Source organism: Chiloscyllium plagiosum, unplaced genomic scaffold (assembly GCF_037043375.1).
Source record: "Chiloscyllium plagiosum isolate Xiang-an unplaced genomic scaffold, Cpla_swu_hap1 HiC_scaffold_10, whole genome shotgun sequence".
Lineage (NCBI taxonomy): Eukaryota > Metazoa > Chordata > Chondrichthyes > Orectolobiformes > Hemiscylliidae > Chiloscyllium > Chiloscyllium plagiosum.
This window is the reverse complement of record NW_028270148.1, coordinates 60,584,022-60,611,940: the sequence shown is the minus strand read 5'-3', so window position 1 is coordinate 60,611,940 and position 27,919 is coordinate 60,584,022. Positions and strand designations below refer to the sequence as shown.

Genomic DNA, 27,919 nt, shown 5'->3' with positions numbered 1-27,919 from the left:
CTCCACTCCTCTAAATCCCATCCCCATTTCAAATATAATAAAGATAGGATCCCCCTTGTCCTCACTTTCCACTCTCCACCAGCCTCCACATCCAACGTAATGTTCTCAAACACTTCGACCAACTCCAATTAGACCCCACCACCAAGAACATCTTCCCCTCCCCACCCTCCTCTGACTTCTGCAAGGACTGTTCTCTTCACCACTCCCTAGTTTGTTCCACACACCTCACCAACCTCTGCAGCCTAATGGTACCTTCCCCTGTAAGCAAACAAGATGCAATACCTGCCCATAACTACCTCCCTCACCTCTATCCAGGGTCCTGTACAGTCTTCCAGGTGAGACAGAGGTTCACCCTATATCTCCTCCAACCCAGTCTACTGCATCCAGTGCTCTAATGTGGTCTTCTCTACATTGGTGAGACCCAATGTAGACTACATGATCATTTCACTGTGCATCTTCACCGGGCCTGAAACACCCAGCCTGACCTCCTGGTTACCACCCATTTCAATTCCCCCTCCCACATGTCCATTCTCGGCCTCCTCCATTGCCGCAGTGAATAAGACTGTAAATTGGAGGAACAACACCTCATCTTCCGCCTGGGCAGCTTACAGCCCAAAGGACTTAACACTGAATTCTTGAATTTCAAGTAACCTTCCCACTCATCCCGGGCTCCCTTTCCAGCCCCACTACCTCCCTTCCATTCCACCTACCGACCCTTCCTTCCAGCTACCAACCAGATTCATCCCTCCCATCGACCAACCCGATCATACCCATTACCTGTGTTCATCACTACCCCACCATTCTGCTACTTTCCCCATCCCATGACCATCTCTCTCTCTTTAACTGTAGCTCCCCTTACCTGCACACCTAGTCCTGAAGAAGGGTTATACCCAAAAAAGGTTGACTTCTCCAAATCCTGATGCTGCCTGGTTTACTACGTTCTTCCAGCCTCCTGCTTGTCTACTTTGGATTCTAGCATCTGCAGATTTTTTTGTCTCTAAACATTATAGACTGGTATTTGACAAAACTGTCAAATCATGCTTCCATGTAGATATTTGGTTAGCCTAGATCTAGGGCTTAGGTAAAAGATGCCCTCCAACGCATCTCGTCCACATCATGAACCTCTACCCTCAGACCCCACCCCTCCAACCGTAACAAGGAAGGGTGCTCACCTTCCACCCTGCCAACCTTCGCATAAACCAAATCATCCGTCGACATTTCCGCCACCTCCGTGACTACCTGGTATATTTCCCTCCCCATCCCTTTCTGCCTTCTCCGTGACTACCTGGTCAGGTCCACGCCCCCCTACAACCCATCCTCCCATCCTGGCACCTTCCACTGCCACCACAGGAATTGCAAAACCTGTGCCCACACCACCTCCCTCACCTCCATCCAAGGCCCTAAAGGAGCCTTCCACATCCATCAAGGTTTTACCTGCACATCCACCAATATCATTTATTGTATCCGTTACTCCCGATGCGGTCTCCTCTACATTGGGGAGACTGGACGCCTCTTAGCAGAGCGCTTTAGGGAACATCTCTGGGACACCCGCACCAATCAACCACACCGCCCTGTGGCCCAACATTTCAACTCCCCCTCCCACTCTGCCGAGGTCATGGAGGTTCTGGGCCTCTTTCACCACCGCTCCCTCACCACCCGATGCCTGGAGGAAGAACGCCTCATCTTCCGCCTCGGAACACTTCAACCCCAGGGCATCAATGTGGACTTCAACAGTTTCCTCATTTCCCCTTCCCCTACCTCATCCCAGTTCCAAACTTCCAGCTCAGCACTGTCTCCATGACTTGTCTTACCTGCCTATCTTCTTTTCCCCCTATCCACTCCACCCTTCCCCCTGACCTATCACCTTCATCCTCTCCCCATTCACCTATTGTACTCTATGCTACTTTCTCCCCACACCCACCCTCCTCTCATTTATCTCTCCACCCTTCAGGCATTCTGTCTGTATTCCTGATGGAGAGCTTTTGCCCGAAACGTTGATTTTATTGCTCCTCGGATGCTGCCTGAACTGCTGTGCTTTTCCAGCACCACTCTAATCTAGATCTAGGGTTTAGGTCAATGAATTGTCTTCTTTCTATTTAACCTATTTTTCTAATCAGACTGTTCAGAGTCTATTACAGACAACTACAGCAGGTGAGATTTGAACCCTGGCCTCCCGGTCTAGGGGTAGAGACACCACCAGTGTGCCACAAAAGGGCCATCAATTGTCTTTTATTTATTTAAGGTAATTAACTGATTAGTTCTCAACTTGTCAGTTTGTTGATAAAACAGGAACTGGAACCATTGTCAAGGAGTTCTTGCTTACTTTTGGAAATATTAATTGAATTTCAGAAGGTCTCTTATAATGTCTTTATGGGATAATTACAATTTGGACCCAATACCAACTGAATTGGCAGGGTCGTCACGTAATCTCTTGGAGCCACTTTGTAAGGTTCTGTGCTTCCATTTTAAAGACAGGTAAGCTTTCTTTTCAAAATATATATAACTACACATTTGTGACAATGTGTGTCATGCCCCATGACACTCACCATCTTGGATCTTATGGGATGATTTAAGTGCTTGGAGGATGGACCCATGTTCTCCTGGTTACTTTGGAAATATTCACCTCCTCCTCCACTTCCAGCCAGGCACTTCTGATCTCCTGAAATGAGCCTGGGAAGAAAATCTGCCATCTGTAGGATCAATTAGCTCATATCTATTTGGAAAGAGTGTGACATGTCATGCGGTCAGGACACAGAACTGGTTTGATGACTGGGTTACTGAACTAGAACTGAAAATCCCAGCCTTAGAGTAGAAAGAGTTAAAAAGTATAGAACTTAACATCTAGGTGATATTTGGACTGTTTCTGGCGCTGAACCTGAAAGCATGTTGTCTTGAAATAATACTACATAAATTTATTTGGAAACCATACAGGGCCTTCCTGAAACAATAGATCAAATGTTGTGTGGTTTGGAAACGGAAATGTTTATGTATATAAAATGTTCAACTTTGTAGTCACAATTCCAGTTATACCATTAGTACCATTATCTTTTGGCTGACTATGACTGTACGAGCATCACAGGGGAGTCAACAATAAAACAGTCAACGATTAAGTATTCTGGATGTGACCTACATCCTATTACAAGAACAAAATGAAAGGGCTGAAACTTGAAAGACACCTACATCTGCAGTACATCATTTTGGAGAAAACTGTTACAGTGTATTAATCCTACAAGTTTATCATCAATACAAAATTATTCCATATTTGCATCAATGCTGAATGTGGAGACAATTGGTTGGATTTTCATCTTAAAGGGGGTAATGCAAGTTGGGAAATTTCCTTGCGCCCACTTCAGGGTAAACAGTCATTAAATGCAGGATTTTCCTTCGCGGGGACGTGGGTGATAACAAGGTTAGGCCCACCACCCCTGGAAAGAATTCAGGGGCAGACAGAGAAGCAGTTGAAACCTAGGACAGGTTATGTTAAAAGCCACTGTACTCTGAAAAGTTGTCACAGGTGTAGTAATAACAGAAAAACAAAGCATTTCTCTGGCCCTCATCTCCATGTCCCATCCATGCCAGCCGATGTCTCCTGTCCTCCTCACCCCATTTATCTTCATGGACCCTCATATGCCTCCACAGCACATTAAGCCACCTCAATGTCAATTCACTCACTCTAAATTCTATAAACAGCCAGTAAATCCTATATTAATTGTAGAATGTGTGGAGAAACAGTCATAACTTTCCACTGGCATAAAAAATATTCTCCTTTCATTACAGCACTATAAAATTGTCATCCATCAATTATCAATTACAGAAAGTACAAGTACTTTAAACTTCTATCTTTTGTAAATAAGTGTACTGCAATTGACTGAATAGATCACAGAGCAAGAGGTGTCAATCAAGCAATGTTTTCCCGAGAGCACAGCTGTTGAAACTGTCTAATGGATGCCGAACTCTTAACGAAACTTCATTACACACTCCTGCATTCCTTCAAAAATCATGTCAGGCAATTATTTCAGACATTCTGACTGCAGGTGGAAATCCTGAATCCTGCCATGGCAGTTGTGGCATTTGAATTAAATAAATATCTGGAATTAGGAGTCTAATGATGACAATGAATCAATGGTTACAAAAACGCATCTGGTTCGCTGATGTCCTTTAGGGAAAGAAACGGCTGTCTTTACCAGGTCAGATTTACATGTGACTCCAGACCTACATAGTTAATATCTAACTGCCCTCTGGCCAATTAGGGATGGGCAATAAATGCTGGCCTGTCCAGTGATGCCCCGTCCCATGAAGGACTTTTTAAAAAAATGCTACAGTAAATTCTGTGACTTGTCTGCCTTCTCTACTAACTATCTATATCCTGTAAAATTTCTACAGTCAATTTAACACCAATTAGGACAGATTTTAGGACAGATTTCCAGTGTAATCTCACACCCAAAAGGTACTATGTCCAAACTGCCCAATTTCATCTAAACAGAATTCTTACACCATGAGAGCACCAGGTAATAGCCATATCCCAAACTCCTGGCTGTTTTCAAATCTATGCAGGAGAGATGAAAGGGCAATGTTTTAACCAAATATATCAGTTCCATTTGTGACACCATTATATTTAATTATTAAGAATGATTACAGTTCACCATCTTCAATGGTCAAGCTTAAAGTGATTTTATAATGCTATATTTTCCAAACTACTACTTACTTGCAATTAATATTATTTTCTAACAGCAATATTAGAAGATGGTGACAATTGAATAAAAATTACATTCTTTCAACCAATGCGCAGCTTACCTATGCCTGAACAAGGATATTTGTTTGGATTACATCCATGTCTTGTTTGAAGATGAGGTCTGGAGATTATTCTCTGGTAATCATGCCTTTGGGTGCTTTCCAAACTGTAAGCTGGTACATGCTGTGTCAGAAATGGTGATTCATGTTTCATCCAATGAAACTGTTAAACAATGACAAAGCAGTGATAATCTTTATTCTCCTTCCTTACTGTGTTTTTAAAATGTGATATATCCTGTTTGCCACATCGTTTCCCTGTGTTCCACCTGCTGATTTATTTCTTAGGCATGTAAGCATGCCAGGAAATGGAACAGGAACAATTAAGCTGTTTCTCATGTTTTCATTTTTTATTTTATCGCTACAAATTTGTGTTTCGGGATTCACTCTTCAATTTAGGGCATAGGTATCCCCCACTTTTCGAAAGTTTGCTTTACACCACTTCGCTTTATAAAAGACCAACATTAGTACCTGTTTTTGCTTACCGAAAGAAATCCGAAGAGGATTTCCACTTTTACGAGAAAAGGTAAAATTTTACCCAAATAAATTAATGCTTCTTCACTTTACACCATTTCAGCTTACTTTCAGATAGCGGGGGATACCTATAAAATGGAGGGAAGGAGGGAGTTCAAGTTACCTGTTGTTGAAGGCTAAAAGGAGGCTGAGGTCATTTTACTGTAAAGCAGTTGGAAGGTACTTACATCAGTAAACAATGATCTGAGTAGCTGTATTGGTGCAGGTAGACTGTTAGTCTCCAAAGTTTCCTCAGATGATATTAGAAATGCTAGATTTCATTAATGATAATACTTTACATTGTCTATTTAATTTCAAGATAGAATTGCATTTACTAATTTGCATTTCCAGCTAAATAAAGTCCTTGTGATTAACATAATCACGGAGGTGATTTTTGAGAAACGAAGACCTGACAGAAAACCATTGTAGGATTGGCCATTTCACCAAGAAGTATTAATTAGTTGAAGAGCAATTTTATTAGGGTATACCTGCTCTGGAAAGGGGCCCATTGAGGAAGGCACTCCCCTTCCTGCCTTAAGTTCAAGCATAGTGATTTGCTAGAATTCCTCCTCTCATCAGCTTCAAAATTGAGGTTGGGTGCAAAATAGCCCTTAAGCTGTCATTATTTGCCCACTTAAGGACCACAATTGGGGCAAAGGCAGCTAGTTGGCCGAGGTCTCATGCAGTAAAATAGCAGACAGGTCAAGACAGGAGGAAGAGTGATGGAGGTGATTTCCTCGAATACCAGGAGCAGCAATTACTGTTTTATATGCTGTGCATTGTTTTGGAACTTTGGGGAAAAAAGGCAAAACAACAGCAGTTTAAAAGGGAGAAGGGCAGACAAAGGAAGCACATGGTGAGGACAGCGCAGGAGAGAGAGAGAGAGAGAGAGAGAGAACCTGCACAGTTACCGCCTTTGCTGTTTGAATTTGTGTATTGCTGAACATTGGAGTGCATCTGGGAAAATTAACAAACAGTGAAATTCACAACTAATCTTGGAGGAATTGTTGGGTGAAGTTCACAGCACAGAATCAGATAAGTTAATTGTTTTAAGTCTGTCCAAGAGAAAGGCTGTAGTAGTGAGTACAGTGGATTCTTTCTTGATTATATGTTTTTGGAGATAAGTCTCTTGATTAAACTTAAAATATAAGCCATTGCTATTAATTTAACCTGGGGCAGCATTTGTCGAGGAATAAGACGGTGTTATTTTCTGGGTCTGTAGATTGTGAAGGAGCAAAAATGGCCTTTGCAGCGATATGTACTTCTTGTCAGACATGGGAGTTTAAAGAGAGTTTAAGGGTTACTGCGGATTATATCTGCCATAAATGCTGTTGAATGCGAATCTTATCATATCGAGTGGATCGGTTGGAGAGACAGATAGAAGCAATGAGGAATTTGCAACAGCAACAGTATGTGATGGATGGTTAGGCCACTGTTGGAATATTGCATGCAATTCTGGTCTCCTTCCTATCGGAAAGATGTTGTGAAACTTGAAAGGGTTCGGAAAAGATTTACAAGGATGTTGCCAGAGTTGGAGGATCTGAGCTACAGGGAGAGGCTGAACAGGCTGGGGCTGTTTTCCCTGGAGCATCGGAGGCTGAGGGGTGACCTTATAGAGGTTTACAAAATTATGAGGGGCATGGATAGGATAAATAGACAAAATCTTTTCCCTTGGGGTCAGGGAGTCCAGAACTAGAGGGCATAGGTTTAGAGTGAGAGGGGAAAGATATAAAAGAGACCTAAGGGGCAACTTTTTCACGCAGAGAGTGGTACGTGTATGGAATGAGCTGCCAGAGGATGTGTTGAAGGTTGGTACAATTATGGGCCGGGTACTGGCAGGTGGGACTAGTTTGGGTTGGGATATCTGGTCGGCATGGACGGGTTGGACCAAAGGGTCTGTTTCCATGCTGTACATCTCTATGACTCTATGACTCTAAGTAAGGGAACATGTGCAAAATAAGATGTGGATGGTAGAATTTTGGAATTATGATTGCTTCTATATGCCAGGAATAGCTAACACAACAATCAATGCTCTTTTACATGGAATGTCCACAGTATTTCCTCGAAGTGCAGAAAATATTTGACAGAGTGGATACTGGATGCGTAAAGGGAATTAGTATGATTATATTCTAGGATTTTTGAGCATGTTGTGTAAATGCTGTCAGAGATGTCCATAATTCACAATAACATGGTTAGGAGTCAGTCCAAGAATATAACACTTGTGCGAGTCTTGGATTTCATTACAAACTTACATCAGTAAAGCTTGAGTGTGTTTTGAATAGCTAAGAGGCAGTGAGAGAGTCACACCCTAATAACCCAGTTCCATTCTACAAATCATGCTGCATAACGAGAGTCAGGATTTTTTTAAAATACAGAATTATTACTTATTTTGAGCTGTTCAGATCAATCAACTAAGAACCATGACAGTGGTTTAATAAGAAATGCAAAAGAAGCACAAGAAACTGATTTTCAGCAGCTAACACTTTCTAAACTGTTTCAGAAAGAATAAAAGTTGAAAGATTCGCTAGATTTTTTATTCTTTTTATTCAGGTGTTCCACATTTATTTTTGCTTGTTACTGTGATTTCCTACTTACACTTTGCAAATGGTGCTTATATTGTCCATTCTTTTTTCTTTTTCTGCTAATGGACATAATTTTGACTATTCAGTATCATGATATTACATGAAAGGAAAAGTATGGTGGAAAATAACTCACTGGCTAATATTCATAGTATTGTACATAGCATTACAGGAAATATCCACCTTTTATATAGCTAATATATCTACCTTAAGATGAGGCAAATGTGTATACTACAATAAAAACTAATTATGCTTTCCTATTAACTAAAGTGCTATAAAGATATGTAAATTATTTAATATCTGTGTATGTATAAACATTTTTGTTCCGGGGCATAGTTTGCAACAAACCCACCTACACAATAATCATGTTCAGATCATGGTGTAGACATGAATGTTCTTCAAACTTTCGGTGGTTGTGTAAATACAAGACCTTAATTCCAAACGTATCATCTGTCAAGTCTGTTGCCTAACACATTCAAGTTGCATGTGTCAGCTGTATCCATTCATGCACTCCAGGGCAAAAACAATTCCTGTTAACATTCAACAAGTCATTCTCCAGGATCCAGATATTTTTTCAAAACATTTTTACTCATTTTGAGCTATTTAGATTGATCAGCTGAAAACTGTGACAATTATTTAATGGGAAATACAAAATTTGCATGAAAATAATCAAATGCCCAGCATCAATAAATACTTGTTAAAATTGTTTTTTTTTTAAGTAACAACTTTCTATGGAGTTAACAAGCAACTTTCTGATCTTCCCAGTAGGAATTTAGGAATATATACCAGAGCATTCAAAGTAGTCTCAGCCATAAGATGATAAGATACCAGAGCAGGATTAGACCATTCAGCCCACCAAGTCTGCTCTGCCATTCGATCATGGTTGTGCTTCTCCATTCTCCTGCTTTCTCCCAGTATTCCTTGATCCCCTTACTAATCAAGAACCTATATATCCCTGTTTTATAAGCACTCAATGACTTGACTTCCACAGCCTTCTGCACCCAACAGTTTTCACAGATTCACTACCCTCTGGCTGAAGAAATTCCTTATCTCTGTACTAAAGGGTCAACCTTTCAATCTGAGGCTGTGACATTGGGTCCTAGTCTCTCCCACTAGTTAAAATATCTTCTCCATGTTCACTTTATTCAAGCCTCTCAGTATTCTGTAAGTTTCAATGAGATTCCCCTTCTCATCTTCTGAACTCTACCAACCCAAAGTACTCAAACGCTCCTCATATGACAAGCCATTCATTCCCAGGATCATTCTTGTGAACCTCCTAAGGACCCTCTCCAAGGCCAGTCCATCTTTCCTTAGATTTGGGGCCCAAAGCTGCTCACAATATTCCAAATGCAGTCTGACCAAAGGCTTACACAGCCTCAGCAGTACATCCCTTGAAATGATTGCCAACATTGCATCTGTCTTCATAGCTGCCAACGAAACCTACATTTTAACCTTAAGAGTAACAGGGTTGACAGAAATGCATTGATTTAAGTCTGGAGTTTTTGACAGTTCTTAGCAAGCATTTTGTTAATTCATATTATGAGAATATGTATTTGGAACTGCATTTTGACTTAATTGACTACATCATTTTATATTATGTACCTACAATTTTTCCATTCTGTCAAAACATAGCACAATGCCATTCCAAATTCTGTTTTCCATATCTTAGTCTGCATTAAGTTACAATCACCTATCACCCCGGCTGACCACCCTGGCTCCCAATTCCCATACTATCTTAAATTCAAAATTCCCATTGTGTTGAAATTCATCCATATTTTTGTCCTAACTATTACTATAATCTCCTCCAGCCCTATAAGTCTAGGAAAACTTCTCCATTCATTTAAATCTAACCTCTTTTGCATCTCTCACTTTCTAGACATCTTTGGTAGCCATGGTTCAGCTACTTAGATCCAGAATCTAGAATTCTTGACTTAAATTATCTTACCTTCCTGTCTCCATTTGAAGTTTCTCTCAAACCCATATCATTGAACATACTTTAAATATCTCACAGTTTAGCTTACCATTCACTTTTTTTGATTTCAGCTCCTTAAAATATCATATTTGCTTATCTTATAGATTGTATATAAGACAAATCGTTGTTGTTCAAATCCAACTCAGAATACTTTGAGTTTTTAAAAAATATTTATATAAATTATAAAATAAAATATATAATTGTGTATTATCATTTATGTAAGAATTTTGCTGTATTCAATAATTAATAAAATTAATATGATGCATGCATGAACTAAGATGCATAAGACTTACCTGCTTTGACAATGTATCTTCAGATTCCATATATGCAAATGGCTCATTGATAAATCTTGTATTACTTCTAATGTATCTTGCACAGTGGGGTTGGGGTTTATTACGATTTGGTGATCTTGGACGTTGAGGGAAAGCCTTGATGCCATCATGGACATTAGAGAATATTCCTGAAGTATTTGGGCTGAAACCATGGAGACCAAACAGTTATTTAATTAAATAGTTATAAATACATGTAAAACACCAACATTAATCAAAATAAGCTTTCTTATTTATGTATATTTTATTGCTTTCACTTTGATAGTAATTGCTTTTCTCTTGATTTGTTTCCATACACTACTTACATTCTTTGACAGAGAAGAAAGGAAAATAGCTCGTTGCTAGGCACTCTCTGTAGTGTCTTGAAGGTGCCAATTTGAAAGCAGCATATGGTGCTTGTTAGGGAAGTTTTTTTACAATATCAGCTCAAATGAGGGACAGGAAAGGAAATTCAGTGGTCAGATTGAATGAACTGGAGATGGGTACCCTACATTATATGAGCTTGAAGGGAGAATGAAAATTTGGGTGAGAAACAAGGGTTTGAGGTGAGGACAGAGTTATAGATCAATGTATGTTTAGATGAGGGAATAAATAGAGACAGCTGAATGAGTGACCTCTAATTTGTTGATTTAAAAAAAAAATCCCTTATGGTTGTTGTTAAAGGTATGGGAGGAAATGGCAAGGACTTAAGGAGATGACTAGCGAGAGAGAATCAGTTAACATAGTTCTCCAGAAAAATGGTGTGGTTTATTTGTAGAGACAGCAGGGTGCAACAGAGACATTCAAGATTTTCCCCCATCTTGAGGCAGGGGAATGGAGGAGTACCAGGCTAGAATATGAAAAGGGGAGTATTGGGAAGTGGAATAGAGATTTTAGTCATGACAAACACTAAGCTAAGAGTCATGATTTGAAGATGCTGGTGTAAGACTGGGGTGTACAAAGTTAAAAATCACACAACACCAGGTTATAGTCTCTCATGTTTAATTGGAAGCACAAGCTTTCGATGCGCTGTTCTTTCATCACCTGATGAAGGAGCAGCGCTCCAAAAACTAGTGCTTCCAATTAAACCTGTTGGACTATAACCTGGTGTTGTGTGATTTTTAACTTTGTAGACCCCAGTCTTACACCAGCATTTTTAAATCATGACTCTTTTCTTAGCTTAGTGTTTGTCATGACTAAAATCTCTATTCCACTTCCCAATACTCCCCTTTTCATATTCTAGCCTGGTACTCCTCCATTCCCCTGCCTCAAGATGGGGGAAAATCTTGAATGTCTCTGTTGCACCCTGCTGTCTCTACAAATAAACAACACCATTTTTCTGGAGAACTAAGTTAACTGATTCTCTGCCTCTAGTCATCTCCTTAAGTCCTTAGTGATTTTTAACTAAGAAGAGAGTCATGAAGCAAAGTAAGATATATACAGATATGTAACAAATGCAGTTGTCTGTCAGCTACGAGGCAGGGAAAAGGCTTCCAGGGAAAGATGCAGAAATAAGTAGAGTTAAAAGAGGATAAGAGGAAATTTATGACTTATCATTCATTCAGACAATGGGAGTAAAGAAACCATGGGAAATGTTGAGGTCAAGACAATGGATGCGAATATAATTAGGAGCATTTAAAGAGAAGTGCACAGGTAGTTGAGATATGGATTGAAATTGCGTAGGATGAGAAATCTTTTTATACAGATTTGGGATGGGGGCGAGAGAAAAAGGGTATCAGAGGTGGATCTTGATGGCATAGAAGAGAATGAGAAGTTCAAAAGAAATGCAGAAGGCAAGTTAAAACAAACTAAGGTCTAGTGACCGAAAGAATAAGAAGAAGACATTAGATGATAGCAAAAGCCAATGTGTGACTCGCTATAAGGGTCACCAAATTACTGTCACAGCTTGCACTGATCAGAAAGTATAAGCAAATTGAAATAAGGTGACATTCTCAAAAAGAAATTTTAATTATAATGAGATCATGGATAGAAGGTGCCTTGTTCAAGAACAACAGACATCCTGGGAGAAAATGTAATACATTACAAATAAAATATGCATTTTCCTAGTAGTAACAGACCAGAATAGCTAAGATAATAATATTCCAGGGGTTTCAGCTTATATCGCAAATCAGTGCTAAGAAATTTAAGTATTTTTGGATGTACTGTCCTTTGGAGGATTAACAACATTAGACCTTGTATGCCTGTTCCAATGGTTCAGATAGATGTTAAAGACTCCTTGTGCTATTTGAAAAAAAGAAAGTTCTTCTAATATCTTGGCTAATACTCCTCTCTCCATCAATATAGTTTTTAAAAAAACTAATTCCTCATCTTCATTTGTGTGATCAAGCTGAGCATGTTATAACTCCCTTTGCATAGCAACAAGCGCTGCAAAATAATTTATTCTGTGCAAAATGATTTATAGTGACTCTGACTGTCATGACAATCAGCTAAATAAATACAAGTCTGATTTTTTTGATGAGAATTCTTACAGTTTTCCAGCCAATCTGCTTTTAAGGTCTTTGAAGATTGATAAGCAAGATGTATATTTTATGGAACTCTACATCATCATTGGCAGACAGTACGCACTCCTCATCAGGCGAACAGAAATCTTCAAACAATTTCTAACAGGTACCCAGCAACCAAAGTAAAACTGATTAATTCCTCATATTTCCAAAGTCAACCTCAAAATCATGAATGAAAAATATATCTACGTTTCAGCTACTGTGCGTGCATATACTTATTAACCAAGCAATGGCAAAACAGTTGCCATGAGTCATGATCATATCATAGTGCAATATTTAGCATCTCTATTAAATACGGGCAGTGAATGTAGGATGCATTATCTAAATCAATTCAAACTTGGCAATTGCTGAATCCTGGTACTCAACTGTAACTTGGATTTACAGAACTAGTGAGAGTTCAGCTCCTAGCCATTAAATTTCAATAATCATAAGTACTGAAGCCTGATTCGGTGAGGTGTAGAGAAAGGCATGCCAGAAACAGCACCAGGCCTTGCTGCACTTGTCCGAAACTGCCACACATCATGCCATAGCCCACATTGTTCAGATCCCTTATAAAATGCACCTGGCTCAGTGTTCCCACATTGAGTGAGGGAAGGAGGTACAGACATCTCTCCTCTGTTGGTGTGTTAGGATCAGCAGGCTATTTGCAAGTTCAGTACATCTGTTAGCATCACTATGGATCTTAACTTGGGCTTTCCTTAGTTGAGATCAATGGGGACAGCTGGAAACTACTTTTGTACTGAATACACTACTAACTATATAGATGGTCAGGCAGAGCTTGAGCCTCAGTGGGCGTTGTTAGCATTTGATCTTACCTCACTGATGATGCAGATTGTCCATTCACATATTTAGTGTATACACAATTTTATGTATAATATACACAATACATAAAACACATTATACAGTGTCCATAAGTGGTAGGGGTCTGGAGTGCACTGCCTGGGAAGGTTGTTGAGTAACCGCACAGCCTTTAAAAAGTACTCAGATGAGCACGTGAAGTGTTAGAAAATTCATGGCTATGAGTTGAATGCTGAAAGTAAAACTAGTGAAGATTTAGTGTATTTTTGGTAGTACAGATTTGATGGGCCGAAAGGCCTTTTTCTGAGCTGTATGATTCTTTGATTCTAAGCAGTCACACTCTCAAATTATTAGCAATTCTTCATTAATTCAGTCTGGTACCTTCAGGACTTTTTAAAAGGTGTTTTGGAACTATGGGAATTATACTCTAAGGACTTTCAAGTCAAAGGACTAGAGTTCCTATTAGTCCACCCCACATTCAGAATGGTACCTTATTCCACAGTTAGATTGATTTTTTAAACAATTTGCAATCTGCAGTGGGACAGCTCTTTGAATAGTGTATTATTGGCCTCCACTGCAGCCAGAAGCACCCATAAATTTCCCATCTGCCCTTCCAACCAATTACCCACCTGCCTCTGCCCTGTCTGCAATTTTATAGTTGATAATTGAAACTCACAATGACCTATTCATCCTTCTCCTATTTGAGGCTATCAAGTTGCCAATTACTAACCAGCCTGGTTGGTTAGCTTGGTTGGACCTGGGAGGGCAAAAGGGGTTGGATGCTTCCATCATAGAACATGGAACAGTACAGCGCAGGAACAGGCCCTTCAATCTACCATGTTTTTATACTCTCTCAGATTATGCAACCACCCTAAAGTCTGCCCACTCACCTCCTCCTTGGGTGTTCTCTCCCTACACCTTTGACCCAGACCTGGGTCCCCTTCTACTCCAATTATGACTCTCTGAATTTAGGAGGTCCTTGGTGGTCCCAGCATTCACCACTGCTCCAAGTGGCACAACTGGAAATACAAAGCTTGGCCAATCAAATGGCTGTTGGTTCTCAGAGACAGGATTCCACGTCTAATAAGATAATGTCTCTCAGGGTGGCACAGTGGTTAGCACTGCTGCCTCACAACACCAGGAACCTAGCCTTGGGCATCTGTCTGTGTAGAATTTGCGCATTCTCCCAGTGTCTATGTGGATTAGCCTGTAAGTGTCCAGAGATGTTAAATGTGGTAAATGTGAGGTCACAGGGATAGGGTGGGTGCTGTTTGGAGGGTTGGCTCGTACTTGGGCTAAATGGCCTCCATGTACAGTGTAGGGATTCAATGGATTCTATGATCTTCAGCCAAACCATGTGCAGTAGAGCATTAAAAGGCTGCAGAATTGCAGTGATTGGCAGAGCTGCTACAAAACTGACTTTTTCAGAGGTGGACAAAATGTCCTGTCAGCTGAAAACCCTGACTCTTGGAGATCTAGTTGCTGCACAGTCGAAAAAGTCAGAAAAATGTTCCTAAACAAACAAAGTTATGTTTGTCTACAGATTAAAAACTAATGCAACAACTAACAGAACTTTCTGAGGCAAGAAAAATTGTAATGGAATGGGGACTACATCCTGCTTTCTTGGCCTTTTCCCATTAAACTACTGACTATTCAACATACCTTCCTTACTCCATTATTAGCCGATATTGTTAATGATTATCTCTCCACAGGTACTAACCCCATCGCTTCAAATCTGCCATCATCTGCTGTCTCCTAAAAAATCCGTTGGCCCCACTGCCCTTGGAGACTTTCACTTCATCTCCTGAAATTTGATTTTCTCTCTTTTCAGATGCAGCTGCTTAGCAAATATATGCTCATCATTCCAGATCTGTTTCAATCCTTCCAATCAGACATCACAGTACCAAGCTGATTCTGATCAAAGTCACAAATGACATTCTATTTGATTGTGACAAAGTAAGCTCTCTTTTGTCATCCATCTTAACCTGTCTGCAGCATTTGACATAATTGATCACATTAGCAAAGCACCCCTAAAGTTCATTTCCTCTGTCCTCCAGTTAAGTGGGATTCCATTGTATGGTCCCATACCTATCTATCATATATTCTCAAATAGTTAGATAAGCAGTTGCCAGGACTTTATGTCCCACTTCCAAACTGGCATAACACCCCACCCTCCACCCCCATCCTCACCTCTAACCAACAGGTGGTGGCCTACCTGTTTCTTGTTATATGCTAATTTCTTGGTGATATATTCTGAAAACATAACTTCAGGTTCCACAAGTACACTGACCATACTTAACTCTATTACATTTCTACCTCTTTTGAATCCTCCACAAACTTGAAAATTGGCAGACTGGTTATCAGAGATCCAGAGATAGTTGAAGATTTCCTCGAACAAACACTAAGAAGAGCAAAGTCTTTGTCTTTACTCCTTGACATAAGTTCTGTTCCCTAGCAACCAATTGCACTCTTCTTCCTAGCAACTGTCTGAGATTGAACCATGCCTTCAAACGCTGTTCTCATGACTGATGCACAGATGAGCTTCTTACCACTTAGCTGTCCTTACGTAAGGCTGTCTTTTTCCACCTCATTAACATCAGCCAACTCCACCCTGTATCAGTTTATGTGATGCGGATACTCTCAGAGATAGCTTTGTTTGCCTTTTCTAATTAATTCCTGGTCAGTCTTCCATCTTCCACTTGCTATAAATTATGTGCCACCAATATTCCACTACCCGTATCTAACTCACACTGAATTCTATTAATTTATCGCTCCTGCATGATACATTGTCTCCCCTGTTGAGCATCAATTTGTTTTTAAAATGGTCATCCTCATATTTAAATTACTTCTTGGCCTCACTCCTTGCTATATCGATAACCTCAGCCAGCTCCATAACCCTGTGAGATAGGGTTTCCAATTTTGGTATCTAATACATTCTTGCACCACCATGGCAGCCACATCAACTGTTTGCCAAGGAGCAAAGCTTTGGAGTTCCCTCCTGAATCCTTTCCAACTCTCTTTCCTTTTTTAATACACTTTTAAAACCTACTTCTTTAACCAATCTTTTGGACAATTTCCCTAATATCCTGTTATGCAGACTGATATCAAATTCTGTTTGACAATGTTCCTGTAAAATATCCTGGGAAGCTTTACGAAGTAAGAGTGCTAAATAAATATAACTTGTTGTAAACGAAAATGCAGTTACTCTGGAATGCTGGCAGGGGATGACAGTAGCTGGTGTGGGGGCTTCCAGCACTGACAACAGTAAAGATTAAAAGATTCACTTCCATGAAAGCAGATATTGAACCACCACAATGTTGGAATCGATTACATAAATTTTCACCAGTACAATACCTGGATGATGCATTATTTCATACTGACAAGATCAATAAGTATGCATTAGCATTACGGTTGATACTCCTTAAGGTAATAGAATATGCTTCCAATACATATCTTTTTCTTCCTGTGGACTACTGCAATATATCTCTCACAATCAACAAGGACAACTGTATGAAGATGTGTAACATTAGATCTTAACACACACAACCCAAAGATCATAAAGCATGGTTTATTTATTTTACTCACATCCGATCATTTCAACAAAGTAGGAAATGTATACACGGAAGGCACAGTATATACATGGGATTAAGCCTGCGTATGTTTTTTTACATTTGGTTGAGAAAATCCTTTCTGTGTCTGATCCATCTCCCCATGAGCCTTGCTTCCATTAAAGACACCCTTTTGTCCAGAGAGGGTTAGTTTAACTGTTCCAGCTCTCTGTCTGGTTCACTCCCTGACCATTCCTCACATTCACTTTCCTGCCTTTCACTCCTCCTCCTAGGAGCATGTGTGTGTCTGTGAGAATGTGTGTGTGTCTGTGAGTGTGCGTCTGTGTGTAGTGCAGTGGAGTCACCTGTAGTGTGACATGAACCCAAGGTCCCGGTTGAGGCCATCCCCATGGGGACCGAACTTGGCTATCAGCCTCAGCTCGGCCACTTCCACACACACACAGACACAGACACACACAGACACACACACACACACACACACAAGCTCCTACATGCACACACACACTCCTACAGATTCATACGCACATGCAGACCTTCTGTCATACACAAGCTCTCTCTCATATGCCCACATATACACTCACATGCACACACGCACTCTCTCACAGTCACTCATAAGCTCCGACCATACACACACACACACACACATTTGTGGGGTGAATTTATACTGGCAGAATTACATTTCATTTTGCTCAAAAACTGCACGAATCCATGTAAGATTCTGTAAATCCATTTTTAAGATTAGAATCAGTCTAAACATTGTGGCACAGACAGTCTCACACAGGGCAGCTTACACCTTAAATGCATTGTCTGGGCTGACATGACACTGATTGTTAAAAGTTCACTTGAGAATGAAACTTTAAAAAAGCTTTGTGATTTACATATGAAAGAACTGAAACCAACATGTTCTTTCTAAAAGATGAGAGACTTAACAAACAATCCAGCTCTTTTTCAATATATAATTTCAGTTACATCACACTGTAAACTTTTGCTATAAATTCTGTGTTTTACAATCTTACACTCCACAACCACCTGATGAAGGAGCAGCACTCCAAAAGCTAGTGCTTCCAAATAAACCTGCTGGACTATAACCTGGTGTTGTGTGATGTTTAACTTTGTACACCCTAGTCCAACACTGGTATCGCCAAATCATTAACATAGACAAGGGTTTTGCTCCCACAGGTCTCTATGGCAAGGAATTCTGAAGACTCATAATTGTCTGACAGAAGTAATTCCTCCTCATCTCAGTGTTACATTGGCGCTCCTTTATTCTGAGACTATGCCCTCTAGTCCTAGAAGGGAAACATCTTCTCAGTATTTACTCTGCCAAGCCACTTAAGAACCTCTCATTCTTCTAAATTCCAACAAGTCGCATCCCAATGTATTCAACCTTTGCTCATAGGACAATCCCTCTATACTGGTGATCAGTCTTCCAATTGTTTAATGCCTTTTTTTCTCAGTACTTCTCTCTCCATCCTCTTGGATACCATTTCAAACACCTGACTGAGCCTCATGTGATGCTTGGCTATCCACACACTGACCTGATCATCTCCATCAGAAGACGTGATTCATGCCAGGAAATGATCCAAGAGATGGGCTGGGACATGTCTAAAGAAAAGGTTGTGGGGAGAATAGTCCATGGATGAGTGCAGAGTGCTATTAGAAAATGAATCGAGATCCAGAATATACTTAAGCCATTTCCATTTATTCATCGCAGGCAAGGTGTGCAGACAATCATGCAAAGAATGATTGAATTGTTCACAATGTCATTACTCTCTGGATGATAGACAATGGTGTGGCTCATGGCACTGCCATTAACTTGCAAAGGTCTTGTCGGATTTTGTTCCCAAATCATTGTAATATTGACATGGAAGAATGAATTGGACAAATCCATCCTGCACTATCACTCTGACTATAGCTGAGGCCTTTACGTCAAAGGTGGAAAAGGTCTGCATGAACTAGATGAAATCATCTCCGAGTACAAGAACGTGTTCAGTCCCATTACTACTAGGGTTATGCTCAATAAAATTGTTTGCAAGGATCTCCTGAGATTTCTTGGTGACCAGGTGTCCCATTTTGGCCAAATTTGACAGTAATTATCAACATCAGCAGTCACCCTGGGCCAGTAGCATGACTCTCCGATCAGCACAATCTGCTTTTCTGATGTTTGGATTGTTGCTTGAGCATGGCTTGCTCCGAAAACCTGAGACTTGAGGATGGTGGAGGCTGGTACAATTGCAACATTTAAGAGACATTTGGATGGGTATATGAATAGGAAGGGTTTGGAGGGATATGGGTCGGGTGCTGGCAGGTGGGATTAGATTGGGTTGGGATATCTGGTCGGCATGGATGGGTTGAACCGAAGGGTCTGTTTCCATGCTGTACATTTCTATGACTCTATGACTCTATGTTAAGAAAGATGAGTTGCTTCATCTCTCTATCTTTATAATGAACCTGCTGACAGAGGACTCCATTCTCCTCCCAGATCTTCTTCCAGCATCTCAAATGTTACTGTACCTTTTTGGACTCCTTCATCATCTAGTACTATGTTGGTGGATGGTGTGCTTTCCAATAATAGTGCTGTCTATTGATGCCCATGTTAATCAGCTGAAGCTGCCTGAGTTCTTCTTTCAAGATACCTGTATATGATAAAGGTGAAACCATATCTGGGGCTACTTGTCTGACCAGGTTCAAATTTCACTCATAAGTGCAGGTGATACTCCAAATAAGGGCATCAGTATTTGCATTACTTTTGCCTGACCTGTCCCAGATTTAGAATCAAAATTGAGTGAGTCCAGCAGCCTATTGCGTCTCTACTGCTTCAACTGTGGTAGCTGTTTGAAAGTAACTGAATGGGTTGTTGCCTGTAAACATTTCAAAGTCTGCACCGATCAGAACGTCTCTAAATTTCGAGGAACTAACCCACCTCAAAGCTAGCAGTTCAAGTGTCATACTGGAGTAATTCTCCATATTCCTTCTGTTTGGCTTGAGATTCCAACTGACATAGCTATAACCACTTTTTTCTGCCTTAAGCCTGTGATAGCACTGTTCCTAAGCTGAGGAAACTGGTGTCACTTTCCAATGTGAAAGAGAGATGGAAATCTGAGAGCCATGGATGGGCGATGAGACAAGCTTCTGTTTGTGGGTGCGGAAGGAGTCTTCACATTCTGGGGTACAACTCCCTGTGATGCATCACACATCGTTCATCTTTTCCCATACAGTCTTTTACCCTTCTCTGATTTTTCTCAGCAGGTCATGGAGTGAGGCAGACATTGTGTGTATTCTTGCCCAAATCTCTTTTAGTCACCAAATAGACCAAGGAACCAATGCAGATCCTTCCCCATCTTGGGCTGGGGCTAATCCTCTACCAGTTGAACGTTCTCACCATCAGGAGCAATGATTTCCTTGATGATGAACTGCCCAAAGTAGTTACGGTGTCGTATCATGCAAGGGCCTCAAATATTGAAGTAGAGATGTATATATCATCCAAATAACTGAAAATGAAGATCACAAAAAGCTTTACCCATTACACACTTGAAAGTGGCAGGGATAATACAGAGCCCATGTGGCATTCTTGTGTAGTCATAAAGTCCCCCAGTGTCTGCTTGGAATTCCATCACTTCAATATCTTCTTCAACAATGTGTAGTTGGTTATAAACTGTGAGCCAAATCTACACTGCAGATACTATGGACCTTTGAGAACTTGCAATGTTTTCTCAATTCCTGTTAAAGGATAAGCATGGGTCTTTCCATTAATGCCCAGAAGTTAACTCAGCTCCTCAGCTTTCTGACTCATTTCTTTCCAAGGAATGTGGATGATGGTTCTGGGCTTGATGACTCTTGGATGATAACTTGCTTCAAAGACTTCTCCAAATGATCTGGCGATAAGGAATCTTTACTGGACAGTCACCTTTCATCACCATCATGTGGCTCACCAAGTCACAATACGCAATCATCATCTTTATTGAAAGTTGTCCTGAACTTAGTAGAAGTAGAAAAAAGCTGCTTCCTCTGCATATCCTCCAATTTGCCAATGTCCATTTTTGAAATTAGGTTAGAAATGCCTTTTCCAGTCAGTCCATTATCCACAACAGTGACAAGTCTAACTCACCTACGGTGTACTTGGATGGAGGTAAACATCAATGTCACTGAAATTGGCATCTGCATGTGTATCCTACCCTTTTCCCTGACAATGATGAGTATGATCTCTACCACATGTAACATATAATCCTCAGGAAAAACCTGATATCAACTAGTTGGAGATAGCTGGCATGCATCTTTAAGAACAATGACAGATGCAGTTCATTTACCAAATTCCACGCTTACTGTAAAGCACATTCCTATCACTCTACATACGAGTGAACCTCTTCCTGGAGGAACTTGTTTGCCCAACCAGTTCCCTCCAACCAAATAGTTGAACATCTGACTTACCATGGTGATAGGACAGCAAAGATTGGACCTGTGCTTTATTACTATTAAGCCTCCTCAACTTAATTTGGAGGTTCCCATTTAGTCACTACTTTCACGAGGTGATCCTTCAGAAGTGCCAAATCATCAGGTGTTTGTGGTCTTCCCCATAATCTGTCCAGCTTCCCACTCCAATGGACAGAATATCCAGGGATACAGGAATACTACTTCCTTCCTCTGCAGTGCCAAAGGAATGGAGATGGAAGGGTCCTGAAGGTCCAATTTTGTCTGCTGAGCTTTGAATTATGCCAGAGCAGCTTCAGCTTCCTGCGTGGAAATTGCCACTTTCAAATCCCGCACCATCTGTTCCATCTCAAATAGGTACCTTTCAACCTCATCTCCTATGACTTGATAGTTATGCTATGGACTCCTGTTGATTACGCCATGAGATTTGAACACACAGACAGCCCAAAAGAACATAAAGCAGGGATCTTTATTCCTCTGATATTGGGTCAGTACAAATATGAGACAAATTAAAGTCAAACATGGAAGACACAGTATTCACTTGGAATTAAGCCTTTTTTTTTACATCCAGTTGAGGAAATTCTTTGTCTGTCTGATCCTTCTCCCAGTGAGGTCTCTGGCCCCAAAGAAACCCTTTCCTCCAGACAGGATCCATTTGTCTGCCCCAGCAGCCCTCTGTCACCACTGCCATCTGTTCCTGAAAGCTCTGTTACAGATTGAAGCCCCTGCACTAACAAATACAGTAGTACTCAGAATCACCATATGTACGATAACTGAGCACACAGAAACTAACAACTTGTCTCTCAAGTCATTTTGGAAGTCCTATTCAAAGTCGCAAATTTTACAGAACCTTGTCTACAGTAGACTCACAGATGGTTAAGAGGCTTCTTTTCAAACAGTGAATGTTGGAATAATGCTTGCAATTCCTTAAATTAATGATGCTATAGTATACCATTGCTAAAGTTTCAAAGTCTAGGAATCTCACTCTCAATATCATCAAATTGTGGTTAGAATAGACTGGTGAATATGCAAATCAATTGAGTTGATAGAGTAGCAATTGTACAAAATTATTGTTCCTTTCTCCAAAATTTTCCTGTGATTGGTGCTTCAGTTATTTTTTTTCAATACAAGTGAACACATTTCCTGTACAAACAATTCATTACCAAGCAAGTAATGACTGCTGTTCCTCAGGGGAGAAATTAAATTTCACAATCAAATAGGCCATGAAAAGAGAAAGCACAGTTAAGAAACATGGAAGATAAAGAAATAAAGAAAAAGAAATGAAGAAACAGGAAAGTAAAGACTGAAATGAATAGTAAAAGGAGAACAACAGATTGACGTCTGATTAATCATGATACAGGTGTAACTCTACACTTTTAGCCATGTTTCTGCCTGGACATAGGGCACTCATGACACAGTAGCAGTGTCCATAACTCTGAGCTAGGAGGCCTGCTTCACAGGTGTGTAATAACATCTCTGAACATTGATTAAAATTAACTGGGACTGAAAATTGTACTTCTACAATTCATCACAATTTGACTGCTATGACCTCTGTGACTACAGACCAAAGAGTCACTCCTATCCCATTGGTATACTGCATCACATGTACCTCCTGGAAGGTCTGCACCTCTCAAAGCAAGGTGTTCCTATAATACGTATACATATAGGGCTGGTACCCTTTCACTGGTGTAAGATCATTTTCTCCATTCCCTCAATCTACATGTTCATTGTTCTAATACATCTACGTTGTTCTAATAGTATGATTACTCTGGTACAGGGGCATGTGCCATGTTCTTTCTTCTGAAGCAAAACCTTTTCCATTTAATGCTGCAGTTAAAGTCTGATGAATGATGATAAAGAATGTCAGTTTGAAATTCCAAATATTCAGCATGATTTAAATTAATTGGACTGGCATTTCTCCCATTAAACTTGACTGAATTAGTTGCTCGTTTTATTCGTCATTTTTTTAAAAACATCTTTTCATTTTTTTCCCAGACCTATAATGTGAATCATTGGTTATATTCAAAGGCTGACTAATAGTCTGAAGAAACACAATGTGAACTTTCCTTGATGGTTGCAATGATTTTGATATAGTCAATAAGACAGTTAGTCCTACACAGAAGAACAACTTTATCAGCTCCCACTATTCATACAATGATAGAAGGGCCATCCACCTAACATGACCATCTCACTGGAATTCAGAATTCAGAGCCATCTGTTCAGTCTGACTCTATCAAAGTGTGCCAAATATACTAATACTAGATTACAAATAGTACTCAATTATGACTGACAATCTATTATAGCTCTTATCACTAAACAGCATCCAGAAAAATTAGTTGTCTGTTATATTTGGACAACTTCCTCACAAGCTGTTCTTTCCACAATTGGTTTTATGGGCCAATGGTTAATGGTTTGGCAATTCACTTCAATATGATTAAGCAGTTTGTCAGAATCTCTCAACAAATGAAATGCTAATAGAGTGGAGAGGTCACAAATACAACAGTCAATTACAAGAAGCATTTTTGCATTCTGGGAGATTGTACAATTGGCGTTCAATTCAAAATGTTATGCTTCTCTTAACCAAAGCAATGTATAAATGGGGCAAAATGTATTTCATCAAGATGCCTTTCTAATTGATTTTTATTGTAACTTCAAAATGATTCTTATTAGAGAATGTAATGGATACGTTATTCCTTGACAATGTCGTTGACATCATTTTCTGATAAAACACAGTACAAAATTTACATAGGCTTCAACTGAAGTGATTTATAGGTTTTAGCTCTTATTTTCGAGCCAATTTATATGAAGAGTATTTCCCCGAAACGGTGCTGAGTTCAAATCAGTCAATTGCACATACACGTCCGTTCTAAGGAAGGGTCACTGGACCCGAAATGTGAACTATGAATTTTCTTCACAAATGCTGCCAGACCTGCTAAGCTTTTCCAGCAACTTCCGTTTTTGCCACAAACATTTTATCTTGGGTCTGTATGATTTTTGGAAATCAAAGTTGAAGGCAAGTCAAAGGTAAAGTCGCTATGGTCCAACCAAACTACTGGAGAGAGATAACTGGTGGTGGTTAGAAGTGAGGGTCATCATGCCTCAGATGAGGGAATAGGTTGGAAAGGAAAGTCCTTCATAGTAAACACATTAAAGATGAGATAAAAGATGAGTCAATCATCAACTATTCAATGGCTGGATCACCAACTTATTTTCCTGTTTCTCATGTTCTTATGCATCTGATCTGCACCAACAATATATACTTTTTGCACTTAGGAACAGGTGATAACATTGTAAAGTTTAGGATATTTTAGGATATAAATTAGATTGGTCATATAGAGTCATAGAGATGTATGGCACAGAAATACACCCTTCAGTCCAACTCGTCCATGCCAACTGATATTCTAACCTAATCTAGTCCCATTTGCTAGCACTTGGCCCATGTCCCTCTGAACCCTTCCTATTCGTATACCCATCCAAATGCCTTTTAAATGATGTAATTGTACTACCTTCCACCACTTCCTCTGGCAGCACATTCCAAACACGCACCTCTCCATGAAAAAGTTGCCCCTTAGGTCCCTTTTAAACTTTTCCCCTCTCATCTTAAAGCTATGCCCTCTAGTTCTGGACTCTCTCATTCAGGGAATAGACCTTGTCTATTTACCCTTTCTATGCTCCTCACGATTTTATAAACCTTTATAATGTCACCCCTCAGCCTCCAATGCTCTAGGTAAAACAGCCCCAGTCTATACAGCCTCTTCCTATAGCTCAAATCCTCCAACCCTGGCAACATCCTTGTAAATCTTTTCTGAACCCTTTCAAGTTTCATAACATCCTTCCATAGGAGGGAGACCAGAATTGCCCAAAATATTCCAAAATATTCCTAACCAGTGTCCTGTATAGCCGCAACATGACCTCCCAGCTCCTATCCTCAATGCTCTGATCAATAAAGGAAAGTGTACCAAATGTCTTCTTCACTATCCTTTCTACCTGTGAATCCACTTTCAAGGAACTATGAACTTGCACTCCAAGGTCTCTTTGTTCAGCAACACTCCTAGGATCTTACCATTAAGTGTATAAGTCCTGCTCTGATTTGTCTTTCCAAAATGCAGCACCTCATATTTATCTAAATGAATTTCCATCTACCATCCCTCAACCCATTGGCCCATCTGATCAAGATATCATTGTAATCTGAAATACCTTCTTTGCTGTCCACTACACCTTCTATTTTGGTGTCATCTGCAAACTTACTAACCATACCTTCTATGTTCACGTTCAAATCATTTATATAAATGACAAAAAGCAGTGAACCCAGCAGCTATCCTTCTGGCACACCACTGGTCAAAGGCCTCCAGTCTGAAAAGCAAATCTCCACGCTGACCCTCTGTCTTCTAACTTCAACCCAGTTCTGTATCCAAATGGCTAGTTCTCCCTGTGTTCCATGAGATCTAACCTTACTAACTGGTCGACCATGAGGAACCTTGTCGAATGTCTTACTGAAGTCCATACAGATCACGCCCACTGCTCTGACCTCATCAATCCTCCTTGTTACTTCTTCAAAAACCTCAATCAAGTTTGTGAGACATGACTTCCTATGCACAAAGCCATAGGACTCTCCCTAATCAGTCCTTGCCTTTCCAAATGCATGTCCCTCAGGATTCCCTCCAACAACTTGCCCACCATTTTGTCAGGCTCACTGGTCTATAGCTTGGATCCTGTGAATATTTGATAGACTAGTTGATGATTGTAAGCAAATACTCATAAGTCCATATTCACGCTATATTTTGCAAAATATAATTAATTATGCTTTAAGTGGAGCACATACATTTTTATCTGACTTTTATTCCAAGTTTAAATATTTGTCATTTGGTGAAAAACAATTAAATCAGCATTATGGGGATCACTTCAATTTTTTTTGCTAGACCGATATAATTATTTTCCAGAAAATTACTTAACTTTATGTAAGCTACAAGAAATGTTTTAAGTGTAACATGGGGAGGATCTTACATTAGTTTTAGTGAGACCACTTAAAGACACAGCTCTTCTCTCAAAGTCGCCTTTTTAACAATTCAACTTGATCATTGTCAATTGCAGACTTGCTGTGTGCAACAGAATTAGAAAAACGATTATCATAATCTATGAGAATTGGAGCCGCGATACGGCATATGGCTAAATGGAAAGTCTGCTCTACAGAAACTGACCTGCTACTTGGCAAATTAGAAGTATCTTCAATAAATATTCAAATAAATAAACTTCTGGAGCCAAGGCAAACCTCTGACTTTAAAATATATTACTAATCATATTTCTACACCATGGTCAGCGTTTAGATAGCGTATGATTATTCCTCAAAATTGTCAGTACCTAGTTTTCCAATTAAAATCAAAAGTACACACTACCGTATAATGTATTTGAGGTACAAAGTTATTATTGGTATTGGTGATGGGTTTAATCACCGTTTAGGTGAATCCTAGTGTCAACATTTTTACGTAATAATCAGAGTAAAACTTATTTTAAAAATCCTTTCAGAGGGCTGCTATTTTTTAAGAGTATTTGCACGTACAATAGTTCTTACTTGTGAGCGCACGGCCTAATTAGTTAAATTGCATCCCAGGACGTCTCTTGCGTGAAAAGAATGCCTGATCGTGCCTCAGCATAAATATAATTATTGTGTTCCGTTCCCAAATAAATAAGGTGGAGCGATTTTTGTTTGCATTAGGCCTGGAGTTTGTTGGTGGTCTGACTATTCCCTTTTGATTTTCGTCGAGAAATATGCCAAGGAACTGCAGCACAGAGAGGACATTGTTCTTCATTTTAATTTGTCTTGGTGAGTTTCGAGTTGGTTGGAATGCTGTTAAGATTATACTTACTAAAACCGGCTGGTGACCATTTGTTCGATGAAAACTCGCTCCTTTGGAGCCTGCTGCATTTTGGTGGAGGCAGTGATAACAGAGATATTGAGCTTTACCTGAAGCCTGCTCGTAAGGACTGTTTTGTCAAAGTGCACCTGGAGATCGTCATGTTGCCTGTCAGTTGCTAGGTTACACACGCGCGTCTCTAACATGGCAACAGGCAGGTCGCTGCAAGGAGCGTTCCAACAACTTGAGACATTTTGTTTTCCGCTATTGTAAGAGAGTTCTTTCAGATGAATTTAACCTGCAAACCTAACACATGATGATGAAGGCCGATAGACGGCACTATACATACATACATATATATATATATATATATACATATTCAGCTATGGCGAACTTTGCATCTTCATCTTTAATTTGCACTAGATATAAGTGAAACCAGTTTTGTTCGACTTTCCTTCTCATCATCTAGTTCCGCAGAGTCATAACAGAACGTGAGAAGGAAGCTTGACATTTAAAGCTATAGACAATACATCCTTTTTCACGCCATAAGAATTGACTCCACCTAAATCATTGCATTTCTAAAGAGCATA

The 27,919-nt window shown here is 39.9% G+C and overlaps 1 protein-coding gene across 2 annotated transcripts in view; it reads right to left on the bottom strand.

The window, feature by feature from the left end:
- The window catches only part of LOC122552869 (ciliary microtubule inner protein 6), an 83,623-nt gene extending 56,040 nt beyond the window's left edge, over positions 1–27,583 (bottom strand). For both annotated transcript variants that reach the window (XM_087991385.1, XM_087991386.1), the window contains exons 1-3: positions 27,342–27,583; positions 10,146–10,326; positions 4,795–4,954 (exon numbers count right to left, since the gene is read on the bottom strand). In XM_087991385.1, the coding sequence (XP_087847511.1) occupies positions 4,795–4,954; positions 10,146–10,326; positions 27,342–27,535 (535 nt within the window). In that variant the 5' untranslated portion in view covers positions 27,536–27,583. The remainder of the gene's footprint in view (positions 1–4,794; positions 4,955–10,145; positions 10,327–27,341) is intronic.
- Positions 27,584–27,919: the final 336 nt, after the last annotated feature.